This window comes from Eulemur rufifrons, chromosome 5, assembly GCF_041146395.1.
Source record: "Eulemur rufifrons isolate Redbay chromosome 5, OSU_ERuf_1, whole genome shotgun sequence".
NCBI classification, from domain to species: Eukaryota; Metazoa; Chordata; class Mammalia; order Primates; family Lemuridae; genus Eulemur; species Eulemur rufifrons.
The window spans coordinates 30167634-30192476 of NC_090987.1; the positions used below are offsets into that span (position 1 = coordinate 30167634).

The following is a 24843-nucleotide window of genomic DNA, read 5'->3' on the forward strand; positions in this document are numbered from 1 at the left end:
GCCTGTTTTTGAGCCATTATGCGCACTGAAGAGGAAACCAAAGGAGCACCCACCAGCCTGGGGGTGGGGGGTAGGTGGCAGCACCCTGCAGCCACACCTGGCACTTAACAAGCAGCAATAAGTGTCCGTGGAATGAATGGGTGAGCGAATTAATGCCAGGGCTGTAAAGATGAGGATGACCCCGCCAGGAGAAGGAGGGAGGAGGGGACTGAGGGAAGGCAGAAGCCAAAGCAAGTGAGCACGAAGCAGCCAGGAATGTGAGCAACCAAGGCAGAGAGCAGGAAGGGACAAGACTGGACTGAAGGGACGCTGCCAGGTCACTGAGGCTAAGAATGCCACGGAGGCACCTGGGTTCCAGACGCAGGTAACAAGCAGCACCAGAGTAACTGGCTACAGCCTGCAGCTCCACTCACTGTGCCCACACTGAATCTTCCACCCCTAGCCCCCAAACCTGCTCTTCCTTTAGGGTCCGCAGGCTCCAGGACAGCTCCAGCTCCCTACTGGTGCACCTGCTCCTGCCCACCCCTCCGCCCATCCCTCCCCCAGCTGCAAGATGTGTCTGCCCCCTCCAACCCCCCGTCCCCCACTGCAAGACGGGTCTGCCCTCCACCCATCCCTCCCCCAGCTGGGGCCTCATCTGAGACTCAGCAGTGAAGAAACCAGGCGTGATTTACTGTCCTCCTGGAGAGTCCCCAAGGATGTCCCTCCCCAGTAACTCTCTCAAGAGCAGGCAGCGGTTCTCCTGGCCCAGCACACAACAGGGCCACATAGCAGGGGCCATCTCCAGGCCACCTGCTGCCCTTTCACCTTCAAAAGCCGTGCCATCCGGCTCTGCCATTCCTCCACACACCTGATCTCAGGACTTGGCACCTGCTCACAGTCTTCCCTCCACCCTAATTTCTGCCACCATCCTCATGCCACCCTCTCCCTCAAAGGCTCGCACCCGGTTCCTCAGCAAGAAAGGGGAATGGCAGGAGCCACACTCACACTGGATCCTGTCTGCCAGCCACCCAAACCACATCCAGCAAGCTCACACGTTCACACTCAAAAGCTACTAAGAGGTAGTGCCCTAGAGGCAGGTGGCTCTGCCTCTGGCCGCTGTCGCATGGACAGCAAGCCTTTGCCATCTCTCTGGCATTCCAAGTGGAGGGGGCATCCATCCCCTGCAGCTCCATGACCTGCCTCGTGGCTCACGGGACAGGAGTCAGAAAAGCAAGTCCTCTCCTCTGTGGGTGGGAAGCTGCCCCTCCCCGCATACGCACCGCTCGGCTCTGCAGATGCACGGCACCTCGCACGAAGGCCTTGCAGCCCTGGGCACTGCCACTGGGCACCAGGGAGTCCCCCAAGCAGCCTACTGCAAGTGCCCCAAAGGCATGTCTGCTACTTGCTCGCCCTCACACCCCTGCACCTGGCCCAGTGACTGATGTTGGGTGGGTACTCACTAACTGCTGGACTTAAACTGAGGGGAAACCAACAGTTCTATATATTCCAAAAGCGCTATGCATATTAATGAACACTAGCAGCAGTCCCATATTCAGAAAGCTCTGAACGAGGAGAGGAAAAGAGAGAAATTATTCCACGGCCCCAGTATCCAGAAGCCGTGCAAGCTGAGCTGCTTCCTGAGAAGCACCAGGTCCCTCCTTCCCTGGCCTCTCAGCCCCGTACGCACCATGGAGACAAGGCCCCACGTCTCTGTCTACCTGAGCACCTTCCCAAGGCCCACTCGTGGGAGCACTGGGCTCAGCAAGTCCCCGGTAGCAAGGACTGGCCTTGGCCACATCCCGGATGGACACCACATCCCACCGTGCACCTGGACAGACGCAATCACTGTCACCAAAAAGAACAATGCAGAACCACACTGTTGGAAGCACTTCTGTGTTCTTATTAAGAATAAATATCTTGGCTGGGCGCGGTGGCTCACGCCTGTAATCCTAGCACTCTGGGAGGCCGAGGTGGGCAGATCGTTTGAGCTCAGGAGTTCGAGACCAGCCTGAGCAAGAGCGAGACCCCATCTCTACTAAAAATAGAAAGAAATTATATGGACAGCTAAAAATATATATAGAAAAAATTAGCCGGGCATGGTGGCGCATGCCTGTAGTCCCAGCTACTCGGGAGGCTGAGACAGGAGGATCGCTTGAGCTCAGGAGTTTGAGGTTGCTGTGAGCTAGGCTGATGCCACGGCACTCACTCTAGCCTGGGCAACAGAGTGAGACTCTGTCTCAAAAAAAAAAAAAAAAAAAAAAGAATAAATATCTGCAAATAAGAAAGACTACTGAATTTTCTTATGAAGTAATGTAAAAAATTCATAAGGAAATCTAGGCAAGAGCTGGAAGAAAGGAACACTGGAGGTGTGGCCTGGTTTTCTCATCCTGCAGATGAGATGGGCAGTGGTCACAAAAGGTGACCAAGGGAGATGGGCGGTGGTCACCTCCCCACATGCCATATGACTTGCTAATTTGCTTTATTTACCACCTCTCTTGCATCTCTCCCAGCTGTTTTATTCACTGTTGTTTCTCCAGTGCTTAAAAGAGTCTAGCACATAGCACGTGCTCAAGACAAAAGTGTTGCATGAACAGATAAATGAACAGCACAGCTAACGACTCAGGCTCAGGAGCACTGTCACACTGTGTCTCCTCACATTGTCAGTTATTGATCCCAGAGGGACAAACCAGGAACCCAACCTAAAAAAGTGAAGCCCATACCCTAAAAATAAAAGGGCTGCAGAATGACGGGCATTGGGCTAAGCTAGTGTAGTTTGCCTCCTGGGTTCTGTCCTCAAGCCACTGATTAATTACACTAGGTCTTATGTAAACAGATTATGCAAAACCCTAATGACACCTAAAGCCCTTCAATCAATAATGATCAATAGGACCAAACTACGCTTTGGAATACATACAGACAGCTCGTCAGGCCAAAGAGCTGACCCTCTCTCCATCTGAGGGACTTTTAGCCCCGGTGACACATGCAGTAGAATTTGAACAACCTCCTTTTGCTGGGGAACAAATGAAGTGTGGTAGAACCCCCTTGAGGAGTCCCGTTTTCTCCCCACATGCCCAAGAAGGCAGAAGCAAAGCACAGTCCTGGATGCACAGGGGGCAAAACTTCTCTTTGTCCCTTTGCAGATTTCTTCTGCTTTGGCAGACTCAGTCCCCAGACAAACACTGCCCAGAACAATGAAATTTAAACTGTTTAGACTTTGCAGAACTGCATATGTTAATTTAATGGGGCTGAAGTGTTCTGCTTTAGAGACCAGGCAGGCTGAGGAGCTTTTTTTTTTTTTTAAATGAGAGCAATAGCTCTCCAAGAGAGTGGGGGAAGAAAAGAAGCTTAAAGATACCAGAGCCCTGAGACACAAAGAAACCTCAGGCCTGGGGCCTGGGGCGGCCCCTCCTTTCCTCTTCCCCCTCCTGGAGGATTAGCTCTGGTCTTACTCATGGCTGTCTCAGCCACAGAACGGTTTACATGCAGCAGCAACAGAGCTGCCACTTTGTGACCCAGATTATGACACTGGGGACAGCTCACCAAGGGGGCAGACGGAGACACCCAATCAGGAAGAAAAGATTATGTTTTCAAAAGTCAGGGCTGACAATAGACCTGATGGGGAGTCTGCCTGAGCACTTGTCACTGCTGGGGTTCATGGGGACACCGCAGATCAGGAGTCCTCCCTCCAGGGCTGCCGCAGGGCAGACTACCACAGGAACTGGTGGGGGCTTTGATCTAAGCCCTCCCTCGCTGCTGACATGAGGCCAGGCCTTTGACCAAAGGGTTGTTCACAAACTCTAATGTTACAAGCAAAGTTCAAAATCTCAGGATGCACCAGAGCTCCCCATCCCCCACCTAACCCCCATCTTCATCTAAAAGGGAACCCAGTGGAAGATTCTGCACACTGGGTGAACAAGAGAACCAAGAGGTTCAGGGGCAGGACGTCATATCAGAGGGAAAAGACTAGTCACAGGTAGCAGATCTGGAATCCTGAGCTCTTGGGTGGTCAAGGAAGCAGGCTGTCAGGAAAGGTCTGGAAATGGAGAGAGACTGAGGGCACCATCCTAAATTTCTTCCCGCAAACCAAAGGGTCTAGTGAAACTCAACACAATACAAGCCAGTCACAACTTCCTGCAAAAAAAAAAAAAAAAGTACAATCCCCAATTTACACACAGGTGGCATTCAAAAGTTCATTATGACTCAACTATTTGGAACTCTGAGTGCATTTTTCATAGAAATGAAGTGACACCTATTAGAAGATTAGGTTAAGAGATCAGGCCAGCCTGACATCATCACGGCCTATGACTTCCTGGCAACAGGGCCCTTGCTTTATTCTTCTTCGATTTCCAAGTGCTCTGCAGAGAACCTGACATGGAGCCAGAACTACAGATACGCAGAGTCAGTGAAAGACGTGTGCAGAGGTCAGGCACGATTGCACATTTAACTTCCTGGTGTGTTCCTCGAGAATGCATGTGCTGACATCCTCGGTTTTTAAAGGCTCTTGGAGAACCACACGGAACTCTCCCACTTAAACCCTCGACCTAATGCACGCACTCTAGTATCCTAAGGAAAGTTGGGATCCCCAGACAAGGAGACAGAAGAAGAGAAATGGAGCTGAAAGGTGGGCTTTGGTTTTGCATTCCGGGCAGTTCCGGGGCTGAGTTTCACTGGGCCATGCACACATGGAATGTGCAAGGAGCCCTGCAAAGGGGGGCTCCCCTGGGGGCCACCTGGTGGCCTTGGCAAGCTCAGAACCCTTAGCTTTGCCTCAGTAAGGAAAAGGTAAAACTCATTCAAAAACCGGACCTCTAATATTCTAGCCTCTGAACTTTATAAATATTTTGCCCCCTCCCATCGTTCCTGCTGCTTCTTTCTCTAAAGCCACATCCCTCCGGCCACATCTCCTGTTACTGCTCAGACTATCTCTATGCACGATGATCACAGTGCATCTTTCATACCCTCATTTCTCCAGTGCTGCCTGCTGCTTCATTTATTCACTACATTTTGCCAATCGATAGAATTTCTAGTGATCTGTGCTCTGTGGGGTTTGAGAAACGATCCCACGCAGCACAGCTCTGTCCCAGGCACTGTCCCTGTGGGATGAGGGTACTGACCAGCTGTGGGTGGCCTCAGGGGGACAAGGCCACCGGGGAACACCAGGCCCTCGCCTCATGATTCATCCACAAAGGGGCCTCGGGAGGCTTAAGAATCAAGAACAGTCAAATAACCACAAACAATGATTTCTAATTGAATGGTCCTTTTTATGGGCAGTGTTTAAAACGTGCTTATACTCTGAAGTTCAAAGACTGGAGTAGCAGATTCTTCCAACAAAGGATAATTTGCTGAATGAAAAAAACCTCCTAACCGTCCTGCTAAGGAGAGAGCCAGGTAATTCTCTGCCCAAAAGCAACCTAGGTATTTACCATAGAAAAATGAAAACTTATGTTCACACGAAATCCCTAAACAAATGTTTAGAAAAGCTTTATTCATAATCACCAAAAACCAGGAACCACCCAATGTCCTTCAGTGAATGAATGGATAAACAAACTAGGACATCCACACCATGGAACACGACTCAGCAATTAAAAGGAATGCACTATTGATAAACCCAGTAACGCAGATGGATTTCAAAGGCATTACGCAGAGTGAGACGTCAGTCTCAAAAGGCTACGTACTAAATGATTTTATTGACACGGCACTGGAAAAAGCAAAACCGTAGGGAAAGAGAACAGATCAGTGGCCTCTAGCGATCAAGGGTGAGGAGCAGGTGTGACTACAGAAGAGTAGTCCTAGGGAATTATTTAGGTTGCTGAAATTGTTCTGGATACTGTTAGTGGTGGTGGTTATAAGAACCTATGCATGTGTTAAAAGTCATAGGACTATACACCAAAAATAAAAGTGAATATTACCATATACAAATTTCTTTTAAGATTCACAAATTCGGGCCGGGCGCGGTGGCTCACGCCTGTAATCCTAGCACTCTGGGAGGCCGAGGCGGGTGGATCACTCGAGGTCAGGAGTTCGAGACCAGCCTGAGCAAGAGCGAGACCCCGTCTCTACTAAAAATAGAAAGAAATTATATGGACAACTAAAATATATATATACAAAAAATTAGCCGGGCATGGTGGCGCATGCCTGTAGTCCCAGCTACTCGGGAGGCTGAGGCAGTAGGATCGCTTAAGCCCAGGAGTCTGAGGTTGCTGTGAGCTAAAGCTGATGCCACGGCACTCACTCTAGCCTGGGCAACAAAGTGAGACTCTGTCTCAACAAAAAAAAAAAAAAAAAAAAAAAAGATTCACAAATTCTTTGACATTCCTCCCATAAAACAATGATGTCTAATTCCCCTGCCCTTGAATGAGGGTCAGCCTTGGTGACTGACTTCTAGCGAGTAGAGCACGGTAAGAACAATGGTTAGAAAAGGTGACAAGGCACCTACCTGCCCTCTCTCTGTGGAGCCCTGAGCTCCCATATGAGAAGCCCAGCTACGTGGAGCCACCGCGCTAGAGAGACCTCTGAAAGACAAAGAAAGAGAGAGGCCCAAGGAGTGCCCTGCTGTTTGCATGTTCCCAGCCCAGGCACCAGACCGAGGATCGAGGAAGCTTCTTGAGATGACCTCGGGCCCAGCCACCATCTGGCTGCAGCCTCCTGAGAGACCCTGAGCTAGAACCACTCGGTGAGCTGCTCCCAAATTCCTGGCCTGAGGAAACCATGAGAGATAATAAAAAATAATTGTTTGAAGCCACCACATTTTGGAGTGATTTATTCACAGCCATAGATAACTAATATAGGCACCCATCTGTCTTGAGCAATCCCCATGTGACCGACACTTCCTCAAATATTATCTCATTTTTCATTCATTCAATAAACATTTATTGAGAACTTTCTAGATGCCAAAAACTACACACAAATGGAGAGAGAAGCAGGTGGACTCCAAAAGGCAGCAGAATGTGGGGACTGACAGAATGTGGGGACTGACAAAGCAGGTGAGAGTCAGGGACAGGTTCTCTGGGAAACTCACGGAGACAGATGACAAGACTGGATCTGGACACAGAGTGCTCTCCGCCTGCAGGACGTCCAAGAGGAGCTGTCCAAGGGGCAGCTAGAAATCGGCCTCAGGGCCCAGAGGGGGAGCTGGGCCAGGGACATGAGCTAAGGTGACAATAGAAAGCCCTGGAACCACCCAGGAAGAGGAGGAAAAGATGTGGTCGTGGGACAGAAGCCTGAGGAAGGCGCAGGAGGGAGCAGGGATGGAGAAGGCAGGTGGACGTCACCCCCCAGACTTAGAAGGGCGTGAGGTCCTCAGGGGCAACGCTCAGAAACAGCAAGCGCTGCTGTGAGACCGAATGAGACACAAGGATGGAAAAGTGTCTGCTAGACTTAAAGACAAGCCCCTTAGCAAGAGCAGTGTCACACAGCGGTGGGGACGGGTGCCAGAATGGACAGGAGGGAGAGTGCGGTAAGACAGTGGGGCTCAGACAAGGTCTAACAGGCTGGGGGAGGGGGGAGGGCAGTGAAGAGCAGAAGAAAGAGGGCTGGGCCCGGGCTGGGGAGCAGGGTTTTCTGCACGGAAGAGGCTTTAGCCCACCTGAATGCTACAGGAAAGACCCCAGAGGGAAGGTGCGGTAAAGACAGCGGAAAGGGGCTGGTGTGGCCAGGAGAAGGGACACACTGCCCTTGTTGGCGGGCAGGGCACGTGGGTGCAGGCAGATGGGCAGGCGGGGGCCTGCTTCGTATCTGCAGTCAACGGTGAGGACCCCGCGCTGGGAGTGGGCACACCGTGGTGGGGACGCGGAAGCGGGAGGGGAGAGGTCTGATGGCACAGCCACGGAGAAGGGTTGTGAGCTGGGGAACAGCCCGTGGTCCACCGCAGCCCCTGGGGGAGGCGCTACTGTCCTGCGGTTTCACAAGGGGCACGGAATGCATGGGCTGGGCTGGAGCCCGCCACCATTCTGCCGACCTTGGTTTTACTTATTTCTGTCACTCTGCTGGGCCAGGTCCACACCAAGCAGACACTCCATAAACGATGATGAAGGGGAGGAAGGAGGGGAAGCTCCTGGAAAGGGTCACAGTGTAAGCCCACACTGACTAACACTAGAATAATCAGCTCACCAGGAATTCGCAGGGTCCCTGCCCTCCCCGCCAGGCCCATCCTGCGGCTCATCCCGCCTCCTCCCTCCTCCCACGCTGCCTTCGGAGGTGGTCTTGCAGTGACTGCCCATGTATCTCCTGTCTTCTTCTCCCCATTTGCTTTCACTTTTCTCTCTAATTATTTTCTGTCCATCTTTCTGTCCTTGTCTCCTCTTCCCTTCCTTTTCCGTCACGTTTCTATTACATGGAACAGACGTGACTTTGGATTTGGCTTTGTGCTCACTGACAACAGCCCCAGCTCCCCGGCCCAGCCCCAAAGCCCACTCTGTGGATCACCCTTTCCCAGGGGTCTCTGCTCGCCTGCCCAGAGCTGTGGAGCCTGATCCTGGCCCCCAGGCTCTGTCTGCAGCTCCCCTGCAGAGCGCCCTTCCCTCCCTGTCCCTCCAGGCCAGGCAGTCCACGTGGGTTTCTCCTAAGCCTGGCACTTCCATAGCCCTGCCTGTCTATATCGCACTTGGACATCAGTCACATGCTGCCTCCAGTTTTTACTTCACTTTCCATTGTGTTTGTGACTTACTTCTCTAACCATTATAAAGGAACTAATTTTCATGTTCTTGGGAGCGTGGCAATGTCATAAGTAAAGCTGCCCACTTAGCCAAGCTCCACTCCCCAGCCCGTGTAAAAATAATCACCACTGGAATCATCACCACTCATTCCATTTCATGTCATAAAAACTGAGCATAAATGTTTCCCTGGTGGCATTCACTCTACACCCTTCTCGGGGAGTCAACATACATTCTTCGGGCTTATCCCCAGCAGACTGAGACAGGGAGCCCTCGTCAGAGGGAGCTGGGGCCCGAAGCACAGAAGCTGAGTGCCAAGTTCATCTTTCCACCCCGTGAGGGGCTGTTCCCACACATTTGTCATGAACCAACCTGATTTTACTCTTCTCATCTTTGAGACAGAGGCCCACATGCCGCATTTCGCCCCTTTTCAGGGTTGTGTGAGGATCAGGCAGGCTAACCTATGTCCCAGTGCCGTGTAAACTGCACAGACACGCTGTGGTTCTATTACTGGCATATTCAGTAATGAATCACTGTCCACAAAAATGCACCCAGTTCTGGGAACAAAAAACCACTCATATCCTTGACTATTGTTCTGGACAGGACTGCCCAACAGCTCTCCTCTCCTGGCTCCCAGACACATGCGCTGCTGAGCTTCGATGGAGGAGCTCCAAGAAGACTGGACAACCTCTGCCACCTCCAGGCACTGGCCGCCCAGGTCCTACTGATGGACGGAAGCCGCGAGCAGGAGCCAGCCTGAGCACTCCTGCAGCCCGAAGCTATGATGTGACACAAGAAGGAGTAATGCATCCCTCTAAGGTAAGTGCCATCCCCTGAAATAAAATCCCCCCCAGCGCCTCCTCCATTGGCAAGAGGCAGAATTCCCATGTGCGGGAGGAAGGCCCGCTGGACTCTGCAGCCACCACTCTTGTCTCCCCAGATCCACTTTCCTCTTGGAATTTCCCACTAATCACAGCTGCTGCAGCCCCCTCAGCCACACTGGCCTCAGGGACCCTGCCCCTCACACAAGCTCACAAGGCTCTTCTCCCTCCCCACCGCTCAGCACCAGCAGGGACGTGGAACAGGACTCAGGTAAGAGGCAAGCGAGGAATACCTGGCTCACAAGGCGGTGCTTCCCCGTCTCAGACAGCAGGGCCTCAAGTCTGGCCTGGGTCTCCCTCCATCGGGGGAGACTTGCTACCCCCACCCAAGAGAGCCCCCAGGCATGCCCATGCCCACGCCCACCCAGGACAGTGTGCCACCCACCCAGGACAGTGTGCCTTCTCTTGCCAACTCAAGACTTCCTTGCAAGCTTATACCTTCCTGTCTGGGGCCCTAGAGAGGACCCAGTATGGAGAAAGCTAGAAACAAGTGTTTGATACATTGAGGAGTTGGTTCTACCACACTCACCTGTGATGTACGTGTGTCCGGGAGTTAAAACACATACAAATCCTGCCCACAGATAGGGGATCTGACAAAGGTCTGAGCACATAAGCTTTTGAAGGTTAAGGTCTACCCCACACTTTTCCGTTGTTGCAATCATCTTGTATATAAACACACACTGTACTTTTTCCCCCTTAGTGTTCTTGCAAATATTCAAAAAATATTTATTAGGATTTATTATGTTACGGGCAGTGTCCTAGGAACTCTGAAATGAAAGGTGAGTTAATGAGCTTCTTGCTACTAGGGCTTTACACCTGGAGGGGAGACACAGCCACAGGATGCAGTAAGAGCCAGAGCACCCTGGGGTGGAGGGTGCCCGGTACACAGCCTGGGTGGATCGGGGGGCGGGGGGGGGGGATGCCAGGAGTGCCTAGTATGGTTGTTGTCCTTCGAAATAGAGAGAAGCGATGGCATACATACACATGATTTATTCAGGGGGTTAACAATCATCTCTGAATACCACCTGGTGGTATTCCCAGAGTTCAAATGTCACTCTCAGGGGTGACATCAGCTGTCCAAAAACAGAAAGGAACTAGGCTGGAGCCGGGCTTCATAACACAGCCCAGCTCTTCCCCAGCCCTACGCTAATTTAGAGACCATCTTTCCAACCACCTCCAGTGCTTAAAGTGGGGGAAACTGCTCTCATCCAGGATAAAATTCTTTACCCTTCAACTCAGTAATTACACATTTAGAAATTCATCATAAGGAAATAATCAGGTATGAGAACAAAGATTTATTTCTTGCAAGTGTATATATTTCAGCATTATCTGTATTTTCCTTATTGGCAACTACCTAAATATCCAATGAGTCGTTTAATGAATATTTATTAAGTACCAAGTATAGGACAAATTAAACATTGAAGAAGACAGAGCACTTTCCCTCGCGGGACCTGGGAACAATGGTTACAGGCATCGTGGTGTATGCACAGACTGGATTACCAAGCTGTCATTAAAGATGAAGTACTTCACAATATTTAATGACTTGGGAAAGTATTCAGCTATTATGTCATGTTTTAATATGAATAGATATTAAAATTCTGGCAAGACACAAAAGTGTTAAGAGTGGTTCCCTTTGGGCAGTGAGAAAAGTGATTTGTATTTCTTCACTGTGCTTTTTTGTAGTCTCCAAATTTACACACATGCCCCTTCTGTGATGGGAACAGCTGCTGTCGTGCAAAGGTGGAATCTTTGCCTCTTAGTCTTTCCCTTACTAGGATAGCTTTGTCAGGGGTGACCTCTCCCCAGCGATGTCATCCTGATTCCACACACGCTGTTTAAGTTCACAGCTACATGGAATACAGTGTGAAGATGCTTTAGGGTACGAGATACATACACATCAACAGACACACATTGATCGGCGTAATAAAATCAGTCCATATTACTCAGCTTTCACATGGAAATAAACCAGCTTTTTACTTCTGCCACCACAAGGGAAGGTAACAGGTTTGATATTTGCAGCAACCTCCTCTAGGCACTATCTGCAGGTCGTAGGTCATAGGTCACTCTATTACCAAACTCTGGGGTCATGGTTCTTCTGTCTTATCCATCCTATTTCCATCCTGTTGGACACAGTCAACCAATTAATTGTCCAGGCCCATGTCCATCTCCATCTGTGGGGATATGAGGACCCATCTATCCAAGTAAAAATTATGGAGGAATGGAGAGATTGGAGGAATGTCAGAGAAATTCTGACAATTTAAGTTCAAAAATGGGGAAGTCTGCACTTGAAGACAGGCAGCAACCAGAAGGTTCTCCCAATCCGAGGCTTTACAGAAGGGACTTCTGCAAGGAGACAGCTTAGATGAGCAGACCATTCTTCCTCCCCTCCAACTCTAAATCAAGATAATTCAATCACTCAACAGATATTCGCTGTACACGTATTATGTACCAGGCACTGTTCTAGGCTCTTGGGCTATATCGGTAAACAAAACAGGTTAAAAAATAAAAAAACAAATTAAAAACTCTGCCCTCAGGGAGCAGTGGACCAGCCGTTCAAGGACTTTGGAGTTCACCCTGAATGACAGGAAGGTTAAGGGAGGTTTGGAGCAGGGAAGTGACATGACCTGACCCCTCATTTTTAAAATGTCTCTTTCCTCTTTGGCTGGTCCTACAGGCTTGTTGCTTAGCCAGTTCCTTCACATTAAAATCACTGAATGGATGATATCTGGTTCTCTCTAACCATTCCTCCTTTTTCTATTAATGGCTACATTCGAAGACAAGCAAGAAGCCTCCACCCCACCAGACATCAAGACTCACCGTAAACTACAGTAAGACGGTGCAGTGTTAGCACAAGAACATACAGACACACTGTGGAGCAGAGAGCCCAGAAACACACCGTGAGGCTGCGGGAGTGACGTGGCTCAGAAGCAGCACTGAGGAGTGTGCCCCTCGCCCTCCTTGCTCCCCACGACTTGGACACCGCAAACTTCCCCTCTGACGGCCGCTTTTCTGGGGCTCCAGCACCTTCGAGCTGCAGGCACGTGCGTGACGAAGCCAGAGGGCCACAGCAACAACTCCCAGAAAGAAGTCTCCTCCTAATTGTCCACAGGGGTTAAAATCTGGGTTGCCAGGGTGCAGCACCCTTAACGATATTAAATTTTGCTTTCATTTAATAACACTGCAAAAATAGGAGGGGGAAAGCATTGTGTAAACCAGCGGTCTCGGCGCTGGCTCACCACATATTCATTTTCATGAGCTGTGAGGGATGTTTCCACTGACGCTGGAGTAATAATTATAATGGGAAGAGAGCTGGAGAAGGTGACCTCAAATCATAGATAAAACAAAACAAGCGCTAAAGGGATATAACAAGTCATTTGTATCTGCTTCTGTGGGGCTGCAGGCTGTGTGTAACCCTGATTTGGCCAGAAGGACCCTCCTCCTCATCCTCTCTTGCCAGGACTCACTGCTGGGAGTCGCCCACTTGTCAGCGTCTGTAATAGCCATGCAAGCTAGTAGCCTCTGCCCATCGAGTTGTTTGCTATAAACCCCAAGCCACTCTTTGGCTCTGATGAACCAGTCAGAAGATGCCTGTGTTATCTTCTATTCTGAGAACTTAAAACAATCTTGGGTTCGTCCCACATACTCTGGATAAGACCCTGGCATTTTATTCCCTGCTATAAAAGTCAGCGCCTACGGAGGCAGGGTAGCTATGTCAACGCCAAAGGAGCTTCCTTCTTGGTTTTCTCTTTTTCAAGAGTGCTCAAAATATTCAATGAGAAACTAACTTGTTTCTTTTTTTGCCCAATCTAGGAATACTGCTCTATATTGAACCGCAAATTGTTTAACATTTTCCCTCTTCTCAACTTGATCAAAACTTTTAACACTTATTTTCTAACATTAAACATTTTTCCTCCGAGTCTAACATTTTAATTTCTAGACTACAAAGCTGGTAAAGAGGAGCCATGCTCCCAGTTTGTAAACAGATACAATGTAGATTCCATTTGTTACTACGCCTCTCTAAAAATAGAGAAACTTCTGGGTATATATTTTTGCTGACTTACAGTCATTTTTTTTTTTCAAAAATCATCTATCTTCTCCCCTCTTTAATAGTTAATCCACAATAAATTAATCTGCCCATAGAAAATCAAAGTTGATTGTAATCGGAAAGTGTAAAGGTATATGATCAACTTACATTTTCATATACATTGTAACATCACTGCCATTCACCTTAAACTGAGAACTGCTTTTGAGCTAGACTGAAGGTGGAGGCAGAGCTGGCTCATTGGGAATCCGGCTGGCCCCTCCTGTGGCTATGCGGGCATGCCACGGGCTTCAATAGCCACTGGGAAACCAGGTGCCTTTATATTTGTATCATTATCATAGCCTTAGCAAAACTATAGGGGCATACACTGAGGCCACAGGTTTAATATCTCTACTTTACCAATCAGTTACATAAACTGTCAGTTTAGTAACTGATTGCTTACTTCGTCATGGGAATTGACTGAGCCTAGAAAGACACCCTGAACACAAAAAGACTGGTGTCCTACAATTGTTTTTCGAAGATCCCAAGGAGAATGCAGCCATCAGGGAAGGAAGAAAAAATATCAATGGAGGCATGACACAAAATTCACTGGGTTGCCATTTCAGCCACAGCAAACAAGCTCAGAACACACAGTGAGGCTTAATGAAAGAGCTCTGATCCCAAAGGGAACCTTGGAATCGTAACCTAATTGTTTCAGCTCCTGTATTAAAAAATTTCAACATATGCAAAAGTATAGAAAGTAGTATCATGAGCCCTCTCCACGTTCCCATAACCAGCTCTAACTCCTGGTCTGTCTTGTTCCATCTGTCCACTGATCCACCTACTCGTTCCTCATCCTGGATCATCTGGAAGCAAATTTCAGACATCATATAATTTCATCTGTAAATATTTCAGTATGTATCTCTGAAAGATATAAACTCTTATTGAAACATAACCACGATACTATTATCACACTTTAAAATTAATAATTTTTACTATCAAATATCAGTCACTGCTCACCTTTCCCCAGTGATTTAAAATATTTATTTACAATGTGTTTGAATGAACAGGCAGTTAGAGCCACACATTGCCACTGGTTGATAGATCTCTTAAATCTCATTTCATCTAAGGTTCCTTCCATCTCTTTTTTCTTTACTATTTGTCAGAGAAACTATCATTTCCCACAATCTGGATTTTGCTGATTACATCCCTGTGGCGAGGCTTAACACTACTTGTAACTTAATTTTCCCCGTTAAGCTATGGGGAAGACTGTTTCAAGGACCAGAAACAGTCCCCCGCTTTCCCCCACACCAAAAAAGTCTGTCTCTATATAAAGGAGCAGGCACTGACAAACCCAAGACTCTGGCTATGCCACTAAGCCAGCCACAGGCAGCAGGAGTGTCACCAGGAGATGAGGTGTGGAGGTTGCCAGGAGCAGATGATTGTCCTCCATCTGAACAGGGAAAAGTTCCCATGTGTTCAAAACTTTCACCTTTAGAGAGAAATAATCCATGGGAAGAAAGGAGGTGGGGGAGGGGTGTTCCTAAATTGGCCTCAGCATGTTAATCAGTTTTAAAGCTGCCACCATTAAGAGCTAACAATTCAGAGTCCAGAGGGGGAGGGCAATGGCAGTCCTGCTGCTTTCCAGAGGGGCTCATGTTGGACTCCGAGGACAAAAGGCACAGACTCACAGAGCATCAGCCCTGGAAGGACTTACCAGAGCACAACCGTTTAAATCACAGCCCTGTGACAGGCAGCCGTGTGCAAAGTCGATACAGTCAACCCCACCCAACCCCACCAGTACAGAGACCATGTGCTCTGCTCATTTTTCTAATAATGGGAAACAGTTGGCTACAGGCTTTGGAGTAAAAAAAGACTTGACCTTAAATCTCAGCTCCTTCACTTAAAAGCAGTGTGGCCTCAGGCAACCTGCGTAATCTCCCTGTGTCTTAGTTTCCTCATCTGTTAACTGGGAATTCCTCATCTGTCTGCCTGCCAGAGTTGGTGGGATAAATGAAGTTACACATGGAGGCCTACAGTGCAGTGCCCAGCACAAGCTCATCACATAGTAGCCCCTTCCTTCCCAAAGATGGCTGCCAGTCTGTTCTAACCCAGATCCTTGCGAGGAGCCATGATAGCACCTGCTGGATGTCTGGCTGGGTTACCGACGCGGTCTGTGGCCATGCATGAAACAAAGCCAACTGACCCATAAAGAGTTCAATCCCATGATCCTGATCTCAATAGCGAGGCTCCAACCAACTGAGCTAATTACAGTGGAGTCAAATTCAACTCTGCTTACACGGAGATGCTCTTAGCAGTTCATACAACATTCTTAAACAGTGGTGTCCTCAAATGCTATCACACAACGCACTTGCCAAGTTTACTAATGATCTCATCTTTTAAAAATCTTAATGTAATGTAGCAAACAGATGTGTCCCTTAAGAGGATTAAGGTGGAAATTCATTAGTGCAATAATACCAGTGGATTTGTGTTCTAAAACTAACACCAATCAATCACCTTAGTGCACACCCTGTCTTAGCACTGCTCAGGTTCAAGGGGAACAATGGAGAACTGGACAGCTAGGTCTTCACCCTCAAGGAAGTTTTCGGTGAACAGGAGAGACAGCGAGAAGCCCCGTGTACTGAAAGCCCAACCTAAATCACCTGTGACCCATGCTGTTCAGACCGTAGTGTGCACAGGAATCATCAGGACATCTTGGTAAAATGCATGTTCTGACTCAGCAGGGGGGAAGCCTGAGAGTGCATCTTTCCAACAAGAGCCCAGGTGATGCCCTGCCCACATCTAGCATAGCAAGGATCTAGGCCTCACTGCAATCAGTTGTTTTACAGATGGGATGGCTGAGGCAGCAAGATAATTACAAAGACAAGGGTAGTGAGAAAGGAATGAACATGATACACTCAAGGCTAATCCAATGAGTGGACGCACCCTGGAACGCGGACAGGCTGCCTAGAAGGAGAACATTCAAGACACGAAAGTGGAGTGCTTAAGAGCTTACACCTGCTGTCAAATGCCAACTCAGGAACTTCTCACTCATGTGACCAGGGGACTTCCTTCCAATCTTGGTCTCTCCTGCTGTGAGACGCAACAGAATCAGTACCACAGAGCCCTGGCCCCAAGACCATTGTGGGCTTGGTGAGGTGATGCATGTCCAGGATGCTCCTTGGTGCAGGCAAATGCCCAGGACACAGTAGTTGTCATAACTCCACTCTGCCCAGTCCACAGCAGGCAACAAAACACTTCTTGACTTAAATTATTAAGTCATAGCTGCCATTTTCACATGTCAGCTAGTCATCACTTTTTTTGTCAAAATATTCTACAATTCCAGTTTTGTCTATCAAAGAGATAAAGGAATCCTTAGATATGTAAATGCCCTTAGTGTCAATCAACCCAAACACATTTTAAGCTTTAAAAGGCCTATGATTCTACTAATTCTACTGTATAGTTTTGTTCTAAACTTCTAATAATTCTACTGCATGTTTTTTTCTAAATTAGAGGTCCTATAATTATAATTTTTCTTTAAAAATATTAAGCCAGAAATAAACACCCAGTTATGCAGCATTTGAAAACACAAAGTCCTCACTTAGTCCAGCCAAAACATATAAACGAACACCTCCCCGCTGAGAATATGGCACCTGTTCTGACCTTTGTGTTATCAGACTAATGATTCATTTAATTATCCTCACTGGAACTACTGTAGAAAGATGAGATGAAGTACAATAAACACGATTTATTGTTTTTGCCCAAGACAATAGTTTTGTTAAATGAACAAGTTCCAATGGAACCAGCAGACATGAGCTAAATTAATATATCATAAGGTTAAGAAAGGATGTCCAGATTCATGTTTCACCCAGGCAAGGCCTGAGAGACTGTCGAGTTCAAAGGTTCCCAGAACAGTAGAATCCCCAGGGGAACTTTTAAAATCTGGACCGTCTGAGGAGCCTGCTCAGGGCTCGTTACACAGGTGTGTTCCCTTCGTGAAAATTCATCCAGCGGCACATGATGCCCTGTACACTTTTCTATACGTGTGATCTACTTCAATCAAAAGCTGACTTCCCCAGGGACTTAGACGTGCAGGACAGTGGAGACCTCTGAGAATGTCTGCATGTCCCATGCTCATGCTTCTCCCTTCTTTCTACCACCCAGAACACCCTCCCCACAAAGAACACCCCTCTTACCAAAGCCAGGCTCCACGGGACCTGGGAGAAGCATTCCCTGTGGCCCAGGAAGCCTTACCAGTGGCAGGGCCCTGGGAAGATACATTCCCTCACCATGAGCTAATTCACAGCAGGGTTGGTAACAATGTTTCCACTTCTGACCAGGAACTCTACCAGGCCAGGAGTTCTGCCTCAAGGCTCTTACTCATGCTTGTAACATTCACCTGCCCCAGGGCCAAAATGTGCTTGGCCCTGGAAGGTGATAGGATGAACTCCCCAAGGTAATGGAACAGAGGCCCCAGAAGGCACGGCTTCTGCCACAGGGAACGGAACAGCACTGATGTCTCTAGTCACACAGGCCTGCTTTGAATCTCAGCGCCCCACTTCTAGCAGAAAAATTGGTTATTTAATCACTCTGCCTCAATTTCCTTTTTTTTTTTTTTGCCTGGGCTAGAGTGCTGTGGCATCAGCCTAGCTCAAACTCCTGGGCTCAAGCAATCCTCCTGCCTCAGCCTCCCAAGTAGCTGGGACTACAGGCATGTACCACCATGCCTGGCTAATTTTTTCTATATATATTTTTAGTTGTCCAGCTAATTTCTTTCTATTTTTAGTAGAGACGGGGTCTTGCTCTTGCTCAGGCTGGTCTCGAACTCCTGACCTCGAGTGATCCTCCCGCCTCAGCCTCCCAGAGAGCTAGGATTACAGGCATGAGCCACCTCGCCCGGCCTGCCTCAATATCCTCATCTCTAAAATAGAGATAATAAAAACCTCTACTTCGTGGTGCCATGTACTATTAAATGATATCATGCATTGAGAGTCCCCATGGAACACACGCTACGTGCCAAGTACTCCAAACTCACTAGCTCTTTCTATCATAGGTGGATCATCCAATTTTACAATTCTTTGCCAGAAATTAACTACCATCTGAACAATATGAATGTGTACCTAAGCACATAAATGCCCTGACCCCTGCCTTACAGAAACCCTGTAAGGGTTAATAGAGTTAGCCACTGACTCTGTTCTAGATGGAAAAAGTAAAGTCAGACATCTGAATATACTGCAGGCGTCTTCAGGCAAAAGATTCTGAGACTGAGGCTGGCTTGTCCTCAAGACAAGGGTCAGGGTCCCTATAGGACATCTTCTGGTTCTGTTCATTCCACAAAGGACACCTTGGGAAGTTCTGTGGGCCAGTACAACTGCTGTGCTGTGGCTTCTAGGTGGGGGCAGGGAGGAGGGGACAGCGCTGGAGACTCAGGATTTCCTCCCACCAGACCAGGAACACTGCACCAAAAACTATGGGGCTATTCCATGGAAACATAAAAACATACTTCAGCTCCCAGCTTGAAAGGTCAGCCCATGTATATAGGGTTTGAAATCCAAGGAAACCACTTCAAGGTCACAGGGCCACAATTATGAGTCTTCGGTGGTTTCAACAAAAGATCACTGTAATCAGAGACCATAATGAATGTATTCGAATAATCATGATGTAGAAGAAACCCTTTGAAAACTTTTTGACTGAATCCACTAATTGAGAAGAACCAAATAATTTCCAAAAGTGATTCTGATAAGCTGAATCCATAATACAGCATTTTGTCCCTCTATCTCCCAATCAAACACGCTTTTATGGCCAGAAGGGTTTCCGTGTCCAGTGACTGTATCCATCCTGCACCAACATGGAGAGAATGGGAGAGAGCTGCCCCATTCCTTATTCCTGAAAAACAGTTACTAATTAAGCAGGCGGGAGCACTGATCTACGAAGAGAGAAGGAAAAACACCACTGCCCAAGTCCACCAGTTTCCACACACTACAACCTCCTCCTCTACTTCCAAAGCAGGTGAACATCATACAGAAATCTGAAGCATTTTTTTAAGTCAATTTTGTTCCCTTAGGCATCCAGGGTTATTTCTTCCAAATATATATCAATGTTGATATTCAAGAAATAAATCATCCCCAAGCTTTGATATAAACCCTAAGCAGAAAATATACTGGTGAGTTAATTCTCCAAGCCGCATTCAATCTGTTTAAGTGGGAGGAAGGGTTTTCCTTGGTAACTAAATGATTAGCTTTCAATGCCCAGCTCTTTACAACAAATACTTTGCAAGACGCCTGTCCTCTTGAAAAGGGTTTAAAAAAAAAAAAAAAAGACACCCTCTCTAACGGGTGGACTGAGAAGCCATTCTTCCCAGGGGACACTCATTTCGGGCTACCAGGCTGAGGCTTTGTGAAAGCACCGCCCCTCCGCGCCCCCGCCCCTCCTCCCACGGCGACTGCTCCTTAAGGTTCCCAAGGCCACCTGCTTCTCAGAAGAAAAAGGGGATACTCCGCGCGCTATCACAGTGCGCGGTCTGCGTCCTCTGCGGTGCCCCTCTAGGGGAGGGGGAGGTGTCCCCGGGAAGCTAGCTTTGTCGCGAGGGTCGCGCGGCCGCCTGCAGCGGCCCCAGAGGCCTGAGAGAGATTTTGTCCCCGGCGTCGCTCAGAGATCTCCTCCGAGGAATCCGATCCCACGGGACCCGGGTTCTTTCTGCGCCCAGCTCGGTGCCGGCGTCTGATCCCCACCCCGCCCACCCAGCCGAGCTAACGGCGCGGCGCTGGAGAACCTTCTCCATCCCGCCTCCGGCCGGCGCGGCACCTGCTCGGCCGCGCCCGCCCCCGGCTCTGGCTGTCCTTCCCGCCCGCCCAGGAGGGTCCCGCGCCAGCCAGCGGGTACCCGGGGTCCCTCAACCTAACGGGGAGGGGGTCCTACTTTGGGGCGCTTGTCCCCCGGGGCCTCGCCCATCCAAGCCAGCCCGCGGCGCGCCCGCCCAAGGCGCCCCCGCCCACGGCGCCCCTACCCCTGAGCGCCTCGAGGCAGGGGCTGCGTCCCGGGGACCCGGCCACCCCGCAGGGCCGTACCTTGTGCGGCGCCCGCAGCAGCCGATGGACCCCGGCCAGCTGGGTACCGAGCGCGAGGTCCTCGCGGAACGTGAACAGCGGTGGCCGGCTGGGCTCGGGGAAGTTGGTGCTGTTGAAAGGGTCCGTGTCGTCCAAGAACTGCACCCGGCAAGCCAGCGTGGCCATGATGCATCCCTGCCGCGGGGAGCGCGGGCCGGGACGCCCCGATCGCTACGCGCAGGGGTGGCCGCAGCCGCTGCTCGCTGGCTCGCGGGCTCGCAGGATCCTGCGCGCCCGGCTGCAGCCGGGGCTCCGGCCGCGGGGGGGCGGGGCGGGGGCGGGGCCGGAGGTCCCCTCCTTCCCCTCTACCTCCGGCTCCTCCCCTCCTCCGTGTCCCCGGCACCCGGCTGGGCTGCCGCGACCCACGGGACCCACCGCCGGGAAAGGGAGAGGGAGAACGGCTCGCGTGGCATCCGCAGCCGTACGCCAAAGGCCGGCGGCGGGGCGGGGACCACGGGCGAGCAGAATCGACTGCACGTGCGCCCCGCGGTCCCGGGCCGAGCTGCACCCCTCGGAGCCCGGGGGACCGGGTTGCGGGGGATGGGGAGACAGGGCCGCCCTCCGGCTTCTTCCCCACCTGGAGAGGGCTTAACCCTTTCCAGAAGGTTGTGGCGGCCCGCTCCTGCTGCCCGGATTCGGAATACGTCCGCTGGCACCGGGAGACTAGGGAACCGACCCCCGGCAGCAAGAGGGGTGGTGGCAGAGACCAGGACCACAGGCGAGGGCTACGGGGAGGTTTCCCTTGGGGTGAAGAGAGCTAAGAAAGAGGAGGGGCAGCCGGAGAACCTAGGCTGCTCTTCTCAAGGCACAAGCCTAGGGGGCGCCAGGGGAGAGGCGTGGGGGCTGAGAGGCTCCGCTCCGGGACTCCAGCGTCGGGCCTGGCCCTAGGGGCACCCGGCGGGTGTTAGCGAAACCTCTGCATCACCACGGCCTCCCTCCCCAGTTAGATCTCCAAAAGCCCTAGCTGGACCTTGTTTGGCCCGGGGGCAGGAGCGCTTCCGGGGAAGTCTCTGAATTGCGGGGGTGCTGTGGAAAGCCAGGGATCCCCTTGTAACCCAGGGACCTGGAGGGAGGTTTGCAGCCAGCCCGCCTCGCCTCGGCCAGGCAGGAGCAGCGGGATTCGGCGCCGCCTCCCGCCGCTCTCCTCGCTGCTCACGGGCGACCCCCTTCGTTTCCAATGAGAATTCACGGTTCTCCCAATTCCCGGGCCACTGCGGAGTTCCGGGTTCCTTCCCCCCACCCCATGTAGGTTGCGCTGATAATACCCAATCTCTCTTCAACACCGAGTCTCCACAAGGCAGCTCTATAAGCGTCTGTCTCCCTTTCCTCTGGTTTCAAGGGAGGAGAAACCCTTATCCCATACTTGGCAGCCTCTCCAGCATCTTTAACCTTTCCCTCTCCTGCTCTCTTTCCCTGCCACGTGCACATTTATGCCTGGTTTTAAAATAATAATAATTCCACGACGCCTCTGCTCATTCCAGCAGAACTTCTGGCTCTCCTTACTTTGCCACTTAACTTTTTGAGTGAGTTCTTTAGACTGGCCCTACACCTGCTTCACCATCTCCTGGTGGCCAGACTACTAAAACCACAAATTCTACTCTTTTAATACTTTCACTTTCATGTCCACCTCGCTCCTGAATGACAGCACCCTCCAATCTTGGCCACCCCACCTCTCATCGCTGTCCCAACTTGGCTTCCAGCTCATCAACTCAGGGGTCTCATGGCCACACCCCTCCCTCAGCCTCACCTGCACTTTGGGCACCTTGCTTGCCCCTGCTCCCTCTGGGGCGTGCATGCTGATAGCGGACCCCTCAGTGGCCCCTAGCACTGCTCAGTGTGGCCTCTGACTCCCCTCATGCTGCTGCACATCTCTGCCACTTTCCTCCACCCATGGATTATTCAATAAAGAAAATTTCTGCAGCATGAACTGGAAGAAGTTCATCTAGCATGAACTTCCAGCACCCCCTCCTCTTTGTCCTTCATCTCCATCTTCCATCTCCTCTCCATCCTCTATTCCCCCCATCTCAGGAGATGATCAAAGTCCTGTGTTTCTTCCTGTCCAGGCTCTATCTCCACCTGGACCCTGGGTCCCTGCCTTCCCACCTGCTCTTGGACCAGGCTGTCTCTGATCCAGCCCCTTCTTCCTTCGTCCCTGAGCTCCTTATCCTGAGAATCAGGGACAGCTTCCGGGTGTACAACCTGTGCAGGCATACAGGGCTGTGCACTTAAAGGGCCCCAAACTTGTTTAATGCTCTGTTGCTGTCTTGAAATTCTTAATACTTTTTTAACAAGAGGCCCTGCAATTTCTTTCTTTTATTTTAGAGACAGGGTCTTACTCTCTTGCCCAGAGTGGAGTGCAGTGTTGTGATCATAGCTCACTGCAACCTCAAACACCTGGGTTCAAGCGTTCCTCCTGCCTCAGCCTCCCAAGTAGCTGAGACTACATCTTTAGCTACATTTTTATGAAGCCCGCCTCTCACTTTAGCTCCCTGGCTTATGTCTTCGTCACTTCCTAAGCAACTTCTGAGAGAGCCATATTCATTTCTCAGCATCCTCACCACCTCTTCTCCACCCTGCATGGCATCTGGAGGGCAACCCCCACTCATGTCATTCTATGATCATCAGTGCTAGCCTCTTTGCCTCATCCAGGGGACACCTCAGCCCTGCTACCCATTTTCTTGGCAGCATCAGTCACCATAGACCTCTCCTTTCTCAGACTCCCTTTCCCCTCAGTTCAATAGCTCTATCCATTCTGGGTTCTCCTCCACCTCCTTAGACAGCTCCTTCTCAAGTCTTTCTGGGCTCTGTGCTCCTCGTGACCCTCTTCATAGTCCCCTTGGATTTCCCTGGCTTCAATACCGAACCTGCACGCATATGGCATCCACATATGGCATCTATACTCACCAAGGGGTCTGCTCTCCTCACTTCTACATCCTGATTTTCACTGGGCAACTCAGCCCCACTCTGGTTACCACACCACGCTCAATTATATCCTCAGCCCAACCTTGTTGCCCACCCAGAACCTCCCCTGCAAGGTTGCAATCTGCCAGCCTGCTTTACCTGCCTGTCTTGCTGATTCTGATGCTCTCCGAGCCACTGGAGTGTAGAGCATCACAGTTATAGTTACTGTTCATTTCTTCTCTGTGCTCACACTAAGGGAAAGCCCCTCTAGGTCAGGGGCCATACCATATTCATCTCTTTGCCTACCACAGAGAAGACACACAATAAATGCTTGATGAATGAGTGGACATCAAAGTCATCTTTGACTCCTACATCTTGCAATTGTTCACTATGACTTGTCACTGAAACAGCCTCTAAAATATTTCTCAACTCTTTCTTCCTCTTTAGCCCTCACTTTCTATGCTAGTGTTCTCATGAGTCTCCCTTCCCCAGACTTGCATCCTGCATTTGGTCTTCCACTGGCTTCCACAGACCCAGTGATCATTCTAAGATGTGCATTTGATGTGTCACATTATAGGGTTAAATCCTTACATTCCAAACCCCTCAGCATGACTCACAAGGCCCTCTAAGACCGGCCCCAGACTACCACTCCAGGCTCACATCTGGTCATTCCGCTCTTCACAGCCTGCTTTCAAGCCACACTGAATTTATTACCCTTTCCCAAACATGCTGAGGTTTTTCATGGTGAGATTCCCAACCTAGAACGCTCTTCCCTTTCTAGTTCACCAGCTGAACCCACTAATTCTTCAACACTTATTTCTAATGTCAACTCTCTCAGAGAGCCATCTTCAACTCCACACCAAACAAGGATTGTCTCTCTTTTTTCTGAAATAATAGTGGTCTCAGGCTGGGCATGGTAGCTCATGCCTGTATATACATAGCACTTTGGGAGGCCAAGGCAGGAGGTTTGCTTGAGGTCAGGAGTTTGAGACCAGCCTGAGCAAGAGCAAGACCCCGTCTCTACAAAAAATAAGAAAAATTAGCTGAGCGTGGTGGTTCACATGTGTAGTCCTAGCTACTTGGGAGGCTAAGGCAGGAGGATTGCTTGAGCCCAGGAGTTTGAGGTTATAGTGAGCTGTGATCATGCCACTGCACTCTAGCCAGGATGACAGAGTGAAACCCTGTCAAGAAAAAAAAAAAATAGTGATCTCAAATAACTTTATATATGCACCTACTATAGCACTTTCATGTTGCATTGTATGTATATGCTTACCATATGCCTACCCACTAACTATAAGGCC

General features: G+C 49.9%; 1 protein-coding gene across 3 annotated transcripts in view; it reads right to left on the reverse strand.

Annotated features, from left to right (window-relative positions):
* Positions 1-20867, reverse strand: part of FHOD3 (formin homology 2 domain containing 3) — a 428111-nt gene extending 407244 nt beyond the window's left edge. For 2 of the 3 annotated variants that reach the window (XM_069468095.1, XM_069468094.1), the window contains exon 1: positions 20603-20867. In XM_069468095.1, the coding sequence (XP_069324196.1) occupies positions 20603-20767 (165 nt within the window). In that variant the 5' untranslated portion in view covers positions 20768-20867. The remainder of the gene's footprint in view (positions 1-20602) is intronic. The other variant, XM_069468093.1, reaches the window with a different exon arrangement.
* Between the last annotated feature and the right edge of the window lie 3976 nt (positions 20868-24843).